The sequence below is a fragment of the Boleophthalmus pectinirostris genome, unplaced genomic scaffold, assembly GCF_026225935.1.
Source record: "Boleophthalmus pectinirostris isolate CB_2022bp ecotype Guang Dong unplaced genomic scaffold, ASM2622593v1 HiC_scaffold_4, whole genome shotgun sequence".
Lineage (NCBI taxonomy): Eukaryota > Metazoa > Chordata > Actinopteri > Gobiiformes > Gobiidae > Boleophthalmus > Boleophthalmus pectinirostris.
Window position 1 is genome coordinate 2,446,208 of NW_026571353.1, and position 9,549 is coordinate 2,455,756.

Consider the following 9,549-nt stretch of genomic DNA (forward strand, 5'->3'; position numbering starts at 1 on the left):
CAGCATATGTAGGACTGTTCTCACAGCAGTAGGACTCTTATCCATAGAGTGTATAGAGTGTATATCCTGTTCTCACAGTTGTAGAACTGCACAGAACTGTATGTAGAACTGTTCTCACAGCAGTGGGACTGTTCATGCTGTTCTCACAGTTGTGTACAGTGCAGTATAAATGCAGTACAAACAGCAGTAGGACTGTTATCATGGCAGTAGAGTGTATATATTGTTCTCACAGTAGAGTGTATATACTGTTCTCACAGTAGAGTGTATATATTGTTCTCACAGTAGAGAGTATATATTGTTCTCACAGTAGAGTGTATATACTGTTCTCACAGTAGAGTGTATATATTGTTCTCACAGTAGAGTGTATATACTGTTCGCACAGTAGAGAGTATATATTGTTCTCAGAGTAGAGAGTATATATTGTTCTCACAGTAGAGTGTATATATTGTTCTCACAGTAGAGAGTATATATTGTTCTCACAGAGTAGAGAGTATATATTGTTCTCACAGTAGAGAGTATATATTGTTCTCACAGTAGAGTGTATATATTGTTCTCACAGTAGAGTGTATATATTGTTCTCACAGTAGAGAGTATATATTGTTCTCACAGTAGAGAGTATATATTGTTCTCAGAGTAGAGAGTATATATTGTTCTCACAGTAGAGTGTATATATTGTTCTCACAGTAGAGTGTATATATGTTCTCACAGTAGAGTGTATATATTGTTCTCACAGTAGAGAGTATATATTGTTATCAGAGTAGTGTATATATTGTTCTCACAGTAGAGTGTATATATTGTTCTCACAGTAGAGTGTATATATTGTTCTCACAGTAGAGTGTATATATGTTCTCACAGTAGTGTATATATTGTTCTCACAGTAGAGTGTATATATTGTTCTCACAGTAGAGTGTATATATTGTTCTCACAGTAGAGTGTATATATTGTTCTCACAGTAGAGAGTATATATTGTTCTCACAGTAGAGTGTATATATTGTTATCAGAGCAGAGTGTTTATACTGTTATCACAGTTGTGTGAAGAGGCGTGCTGCGCGGGGGGCGTGGCAGCAGATAACAGTGACGTCATGCGTACGTAGCGGGGCGGGCTGCTGCTTAAAGCGCTTGTCTCTCCGGCTCATCGGTCCTCAGAGCCCTTCTCTTTCGGCTCCAGCGCAGCTCTTCCCTCGTACCCGGCGGTGTGTCCTCTCTTCTCTTCATCTCATCTTCATCTTCATCATGGCAGCGGTCAGAACCCTCAGGAAACTGTGCCAACAGTCGCAGCTCCAGCTCTGCCAACTGCACACGAGCGCGGCGAGGTGAGTGCGCGCACTGCGGCTCCGGGTTTACGGCACAGTGTCTGTGAATGTGGCTCAGACCGGCTCCAACGTGAACGGGAACATTGTTCCGGCAGTATTATGTATTTATCGCGTGTAGAACGCAGTATTCGTACATTTCCCGCGGATTTGTGTGCGGGAAAGAGCAGACTAAATGTCCGCATTCCGCCTGTTGTGGCGCGCCCCTAGCGGTTTGCCGGTATCACAGCAGCTTGGCTGGCTGATGAAATCGTGGTGGGTTTTTGCAGCCTGACAGGACAGGAGCAGGTCCCAGGTCTCAGCTGGAGACGGGGCTGCGCTTTTTGGCACAGGGCCACGTCCTGTGATATAACCACACACTGTATACAGTGTATGGATCAAACCCGCCTCACACACACAGAGCATTCAGCCTGTGTGTGTTTAATGTTTCTCCTTCACATTGTGACAGTGCACTGGTTTTATTCTAACTCACCATTGTCAGAGACGAAGTTCAGTCTAAAATACTAAAATACCAAACAAAATATGACTATACCAAACTGAACCCCGGTAATAAACCTCAATAACATTTCACAGTAAGATCCAGCTGTAGCTCCTGAGTGGGACTGGCATTTACACTGTACTGGTGTAAATATTTTGATCTTGCTGCGTTGTTTTTTTTTTCCTCACAATCTCACCGCGGGCACAGGCCAAACTGTGCTTTACTCTTTTGGCATTAGACTGTTCCCTGGTTTCAGCGTCCTGTGGTATGCAATATTTTGAGCACTTTAGTTTGTACTCTTCCAAAAATAAGATTTTGGAATTGGTATCCCCTATTGCAACGTACGTTAATAAATGTCAAACTTGATTTCACCACTCAGGAATAGACACTAATACTGATTCCGATACCACACTGACACACTTTAATTTTCAGCATTAAGTGGTAAAACTTTCTTTTCTATTCTATGTGTGTAATCCTCAGTGGTCCAGTAGGTTCATCGTGGTCCATGGGTGTGTACTAGTCTATGTGCTCTGATACTTATTCTGATACAGCTCAAAATCTTTCTAAACCTATTCAGGAAAGGTTCATTTCTGTCCTGTCAAAGGGACTTTTTAAAAATCAAATTTGCTCAGTTGAGTATCTCATTTCGATACTAGTTTTATTATCAATTAGTATCTGATTTTTGATACTTTTGACAATTCTAATATGTAGTCAAATGAAACAACCAATTATTCTAGATTTTTGGAATGTGCTCTCCTCAGTAAAAACCCTGCACCAGCTCACTCCATGTGCTCCATAACACTTTTTTAGACTGGGCTCTCCGGTTTCTGCACCTCCAGCATTCTTCTCCTCATAAACTACAAAAATGTGTTCTATATGACCTGAATTTTTTAGTCTTACTTTTACTAGTTTTATATTTGTTGTTACATTACTATGTATTTACTACTTATTTCATGAAAGAATAGTTTTGCCAGTGGGGTAAGAAACATGGACTTACCTCATTTGGACGTATAATGTTGTTTTCAAAGGCCCAGATTCGTCTGTTTTCTGATCAATGTTCTAATGTAGTTTCCTCATCACAGACACACCTACCTCTTTTGTTTCATTTGCACATATTTAACTCACAAACTCTGCATATTATTTAAGCAGGAGAGAGTCTTAAACAGAAAACACTCTGTTCCACCTTATGATGTCATGTGGTTACACAGGAAGTGCTCCAAGTATGTTTACAGGACATACACCAGCACTAGAATCATTTGGATGATTTGTGCCTTGGAACTGCACATTTCACTGCGGTAAATGCAGCTGTCAAACTGAAAACTAACACTTCATGACTAGGGCTGTGCAAAAATATTGAAATATATATTGATATATCGTATTGGTTAATGTGATGATGCAGTATCAATATCGTGGGCTGCTGAATCGATATATTGCCAAGAGTATTTTTTTATTACAGCTGCAGTTTTGTTGCTTGTTCAAAGGAAATGTGATAAGAACTTTTTGCAGTGTACGCACCCCACCGCCCTCCCACCATCAGCTCACAGGTTCATCTCGTGCAGAGTTGATTGAAAACGTGCAGGCCACAATGTGATGCCCATGTGTTTAATGGACTAATGCCTCACTCGTGGTCCCAAGGGTGCTCCCGTGTGACACCCTGCGCATGACGGCAGCTTCACCTGCTCCACGGGCACCCAAGGGTCACAGTTACAGATAACGCATGTGTATGTGATGGTACCTGTGTCCGTACATTTCAGACATTATTTTTTTTAATGGGGGGAAAACGTCTCGAGACTCATGAGTTTACCCTGGACAAAGATGAACAAGGAAGCTTCAAATGTGGTAGTACTTCATTCAGACATTGCTGATACAATACATACCTCGATACATATGCCACGATAAGATAAATTTTTTCGATGTGATATGATATATTTCAAATTGATTCAATACAGTTCAATGAAAAAGTAAAAGCTAAATCATGGCTGTGACACTAAAAGTCTTTATTAAACCACTTCTTGTACAAAGTTCAAAAGAAACACAACACGATTCCTTCCTCTAAACAAGCAACAAAACTGTAGCTCTGTAACTAAATAATTTAGTAAAATATACAAAAAAACCCAAAATCATTATAGCAGATCATGATTTCGATACTGTATCATCACATGGAACGATACGATATATTGATATTTCAATATTTTTGCGCACCCCTAATGTTTGTGCAATCATCATAAAAATACAACAAAAATCGGGCATAACCTTTATGAATATTGTTTAAAAATGATTAAATGCTCAAATTTCCTCATTGATCATTAATATATTTAAATATATATCTTAAGAATGCCCAAAACACTTCTACATATTGCCTGTAAACAGGACGCTGAATACCATGAATAGAACTGTGCAAATGGGGCAAAAAATAACACAATCTCTTCCCATTTTAAAATGATGATGTTTTAGGCTCCAATGATTTACATTTGTGAATCACTGGAGCCTTGTTCTTTGGGTTCATCACATGAAAAAACAGTAGGTTCATTTTAAACACTTTAGAGTTCTTCCTCATTTTCCTTACACATTCAGAACATCCTAATGATTCACCACAGTGACTTTAGAAGCACTTTTTCACAACTTTCAGAGACTAGAGTTTTGCTGTCATGGTAATGCTAACATCAACTAGCAGTCTAACCATGCAGTTCCTGATTCTCATGTTTTAAAATGCTTTAGAATTAGATACAGACAGCACACAGTGGTCTTATTTTGACCTCAAAAGTTGCTTATACAATATATGTGCACTGGGACAAACACACAGGAGGAGGGGTCGGGTACAGGGCCTTTAAGTTTGCAGCGTTCTACTTTCCTCACTTGTGCTCTCACCCCGTTTTCACACTAATGCGTTAGTGGGTCAATTAGCAAACAAAAAGTGTGTTACATAATCACAGTTCCTCTGTGGTGTGGTCGGGGTGTGCTCCGCTTACATAAGGTTAACTTGATCATTTGCATATGAACAGAGGTGCCACTGGAATCACAGTACTAGTACTACAGTACTACAGTACTATACAATACTGCCTTGAGTCAGGAGCTTTCCACTGCCTTATATGGGCGTGTGGACTGGAAGAGGAAAACCACTTGAATGATGGCTCATAATGCATCAGAAGCTTTTAACCCTGTAGTTTAGACGTCTACAAACATGTTCTGAAATGACCCTGTGTGTCAGATGTCCTCCCTGTGTGTCAGATGCCCTCCCTGTGTGTCAGATGCCCTCCCTGTGTGTCAGATGCCCTCCTGTGTGTCTGTGTGTGTCAGATGCCCTCCCTGTGTGTCAGATGCCCTCCCTGTGTGTCAGATGCCCTCCCTGTGTGTCAGATGCCCTCCCTGTGTCTCCATGGGGTTATTGTGTGTAAAGGTTGTCGATCCTGTAGTTTAGAACTCTACAAACATGTTTTGAAATCCAGATTATTATATTGTTAAAATTCTACACTGTAAAAAACATGATGTGGTCTGGTTGGGGTCCCATTTTGATGAATAGCACTACCAGTCTGTATTTTGTCCTTGGCTCCTGTACAGTAAGTGTATTACAGCAGCGGGAGTACAGGGTAACGCTGGCACCCGGGTCCAAGTGTCTGTGTCAGGTAGAAGGGCACTGGGCTAATTTTAGCGAGCACACTGTGCTCCATGTGTGAAATGCAGCGGGGTTACTCTACAGCAGGGACCAGGGCTGCTCTGGACATTTGACTTCATTTGAATCAGTAAATGTTGATACGTGGAAGTGCTTATGTAGTTTGAAACAAACAAAGACACAACAGGTTTGAGCAGGTTTATCTTGTTTGTGGCAATCGAACTTGGATGAGTAACAGATTACACATAATGATTAAGTGCATTTCCCATCTACAGCGGACAAAAGAACCAAACATGACATAACCTTAGCCCTGCGGCCTCTGAGAGCTCACCTTTAACATTTGACTTTACAGAAGCCCACTGCTGTGTTGGACATCATCTCTCACTTGTCCGTGTGTGTTGTATATTGTTTGCATGTTGTGTATAGTTCTAACAAGTCCGTGTGTGTTGTATATTGTTTGCATGTTGTGTATAGTTCTAACATGTCTGTGTGTGTTGTATATTGTTTGCATGTTGTGTATAGTTCTAACATGTCCGTGTGTGTTGTATATTGTTTGTATGTTGTGTATAGTTCTAACATGTCCGTGTGTGTTGTATATTGTTTGTATGTTGTGTATAGTTCTAACATGTCCGTGTGTTGTATATTGTTTGTATGTTGTGTATAGTTCTAACATGTCCGTGTGTGTTGTATATTGTTTGTATGTTGTGTATAGTTCTAACATGTCCGTGTGTGTTGTTTGCAGACAGGAAGCCGTGGTGATCTCGGGGAAGAAGTTGGCGCGGCAGATCCGAGAGGAGGCGCGAGTGGATGTGGAGAAGTGGGTGCTGGCGGGGAACAGGAGACCCCACCTCAGTGTGATTCTGGTGGGGGATGACCCTGCCAGTCACTCCTACGTCCTCAACAAGACCCGGGCCGCTGCAGATGTCGGTGAGGAGAACTGCTCGTGTCAGAAGATGTGAAACATCTCACAGGCTTGTGTGGAGCATAGTGTAACTGTGCTGTGGTCCTCAGGTATCTCCAGTGAGACCATCCTAAAGCACTCATCCACCAGTGAGGAGGCCTTGCTGGACCTCATCGACAAACTCAACTCAGACCACCGCGTGGATGGGCTGCTGGTGCAGCTGCCTCTGCCTGGTATGAACTCTGTGGTTCTCCTGTGTCCACCGCAATGCTTTGCAGACTCCTCATATATCATTATATAACTGTGTGTGCAGAGCACATTGATGAGCGCACCATCTGTAACGCTGTGGCACCCACCAAGGACGTGGATGGCTTCCATGTGGTGAACGTGGGACGAATGTGTCTGGACCAGTCTAGTATGCTGCCCGCCACCCCCTGGGGCGTGTGGGAGATCATCAAGCGCACAGGTAGCACCTGCTTCTCCTCCTCTTCCTCTGTCTGTCTCTCTCTCTGTCCCACTGTCCCCTCCGTCCCCTCCTCTGACATGTGTGTACATGTGTATACAGGGATACCCACCCTGGGGAAGAATGTGGTGGTGGCCGGTCGCTCAAAGAACGTGGGAATGCCCATCGCCATGCTGCTGCACACAGACGGGCGCCATGAGAGGCCTGGAGGTGAGTGTTCCATTATATGTTCCATTACAACAGTAACAGGGAGACTTTCATGGTGTTTCAGTTGAACAGGGGTCGTAGTGAGGGTCCTGGTGGAGGTTGTGGTGGGGGTCCTGGTGGGTCCCATGTCATTCATATGTAGGGAGGGCATTCATACACATGTAGAACAGCTTGAGGACACATGAGCATGGACACATGTCCACATTTGCAGTATTTGTAAACTAGCTTGCCATGTTTCCTTGTCCCCTGGTTTACATGTGAGAGGCTCTGAGCCAATCACAGCTCACAAAGAAAGCAGGAAGTACAGCAGGGCCAATGACTCGTAGAGAATGCCCTTTCAGAGGACAGAATGAGACTCCATTTATCTGCCACCTCCTCTAAAGGAGCAGAGAGCCATGGGGCCACCTCCTCATCACTATTCAGTCCACAGCCCAGTGCAGACCCAAACATCAGCCACACAACACAACAGCCTCTTGCTAAGGTGACCCAGACAGAGCAGAAACATGGGACACCATTTAAAGTGAAAACATAAGAAGTATTTGAAATCCTAAATGACTGATATGTGTATGTGTGTGTGCAGGTGATGCCACAGTGACTATATCACACCGGTACACGCCAAAAGAACAGCTCCGCCAGCACACAAAAATCGCCGACATCATCGTGGCCGCAGCAGGTCTGAACAAACTCCAAGACTTTACTTGAGTTAAAATGTATTCACTTCACTAATGAAATGCTGGTTCTCTTAGGAATCCCCAACCTGATCACTGCAGATATGATCAAAGAAGGAGCCGCTGTCATCGATGTGGGAATAAACCGGATACAGGACCCAGTGACCGGGAAGAGCCGGCTGGTGGGAGATGTGGACTTTGAAGGTACAGCATTTGTCTGGGTCCAAAAGGGGTTAAAAAAAGAGACCAACAGGGGTCTACACATATGAATGTCTGATGAGGGTTAGAGTGAGCCATCTACTGCAAACTGCAAGTACTACAGAAATGGTTTAATTTCCATAACTGAACTAAGTTGAAGAGTAAAATGAACATGGCCAAAGGGCTGGAACTCCAATATAAACCTGCCACATGCTGGTGCTCAGGTGAACCAAGTGTTCATTATGTAACACTCCCCAAAGGCTAAGTGAGGGGAGGTGGGGCTCCACATGACTGGTTGAGCTGATGCATGTGTGATTAATAATAACATCATCATTCTAAGAATTCTGAGCTGTGATCACTTGTTAGTAGTGTCCCTGATCTAAAAGAACTGTGGTGTGTTTAACAAGGCCTTCTATGTCACACACACACTGTAACTGAAGTAGTAGTGGTAGTTTATTCGGTCATTTTACAGAACTACAAAACGAAACATAGACTACATCCCCATGGTTCTTGAGTGAAAGGGTTTAGGCTGAAGTAAACACTTAATGCCATAGCCTATGCATTGTGATGCAAAACGGCCAAATGTGTGACATTTGTATGTGTGAAGTTTGAGCTTAAAGTCATGTTGAAGTGCGACTGCTCCTCCAGAGCCTGACTCTGTGCCCGTGTCCTTCCTCAGGTGTGCGACAGAAGGCAGGCTTCATCACGCCTGTGCCTGGAGGCGTGGGGCCCATGACTGTGGCCATGCTCATGATGAACACGGTGAAAGCGGCCAAGAACAGCCTGCTCTGCCCCCCCGAGAGGCTGCGCATGGCTGCGGCGTCCTGATGGGCCGTGGGTGCACCCGCGGGTGCAGTTCCATTGACATTCCGCCCCTTCCCTCCCCCTCCCTCCCCCACAGTTTATCGGAGAGCTTCCTGGAGCTCCTTTGCACATGGATGGGGAGACACATGATGCCAGTTCAGCCATGTTGAAACTGTTACTGACTAAACAGCTGAAGTTTTACTCTACGCCATTATTTATCCTTTTCAGAAGCGTCTGTGGAATGAACGACACACAGAGTTTTAAGAGTTATTTATTACTGCAGTATTTAAGCGAAAAAAAAAAAAAAAAGTTTGACAATTCTAAATGCAGCGTGCTGCTGATTTTTTCTTTTTTTTTTCTTTAATTTTGTTTTCACAGGTGGTTTAGCCTTAGTAACAAAGGGCTACCAGAATCAGGTTTGAAGATATGTAATAGAATATCAGCTTTAAGAATTCACAATTGCCTTTGTAAAGACTTTGAATAAATGTTACAGTATCTTCTCACACTGTTGTCTGTGTATTCTGTCAGTCACTTACAATAAAATGAAAAAAACAGTAATGTCATTAATAAATCCTACTGCTTTCACCTAATAGTCATTTATGTGTAAAAAGTATAAACATTACAGAAGACAAATTAGGTATAGAATACTGCAGTTCAATATATATATATTACATGAAGAATATACAAAAGGTAACAGTCAATTTAAAGCTGAAGTACAGATTTGATTATTTGAATGACTTTTAGAATTTAGTTTTGATTTATTTGTGACAGAAGTAGTTAAATGTATGTTATTTTACTAGAAAACATAAAATAACAGTAATGTAAATAACTATATACACAACAATTAAAAAAAAAAAAAAACGCGGAAAATGTAACGCTCACTGCCCAAGGCACTACAAAGACGCTTTGT

General features: G+C 42.5%; 1 protein-coding gene across 1 annotated transcript; it reads left to right on the forward strand.

Moving 5' to 3' along the window:
• Positions 1-1,120: 1,120 nt before the first annotated feature.
• Positions 1,121-9,142, forward strand: mthfd2 (methylenetetrahydrofolate dehydrogenase (NADP+ dependent) 2, methenyltetrahydrofolate cyclohydrolase). Its single transcript, XM_055161736.1, has 8 exons — positions 1,121-1,313; positions 6,141-6,325; positions 6,410-6,532; positions 6,613-6,765; positions 6,865-6,972; positions 7,550-7,642; positions 7,716-7,841; positions 8,515-9,142. Exons 1-8 carry the CDS (start codon positions 1,234-1,236, stop codon positions 8,661-8,663), a joined length of 1,017 nt encoding a protein of 338 aa, XP_055017711.1. The 5' UTR covers positions 1,121-1,233; the 3' UTR covers positions 8,664-9,142.
• The last annotated feature ends 407 nt before the right edge of the window (positions 9,143-9,549 follow it).

Bases quoted from the DNA above. Each gene is read 5' to 3' on its own strand.
- mthfd2 (XM_055161736.1), top strand. From the start codon at position 1,234: ATGGCAGCGGTCAGAACCCTCAGGAAACTGTGCCAACAGTCGCAGCTC. The intron at 6,326-6,409 runs GTGAGGAGAACT...TGTGGTCCTCAG, and splicing joins CCGGGCCGCTGCAGATGTCG to GTATCTCCAGTGAGACCATC. The intron at 6,973-7,549 runs GTGAGTGTTCCA...GTGTGTGTGCAG, and splicing joins GCGCCATGAGAGGCCTGGAG to GTGATGCCACAGTGACTATA.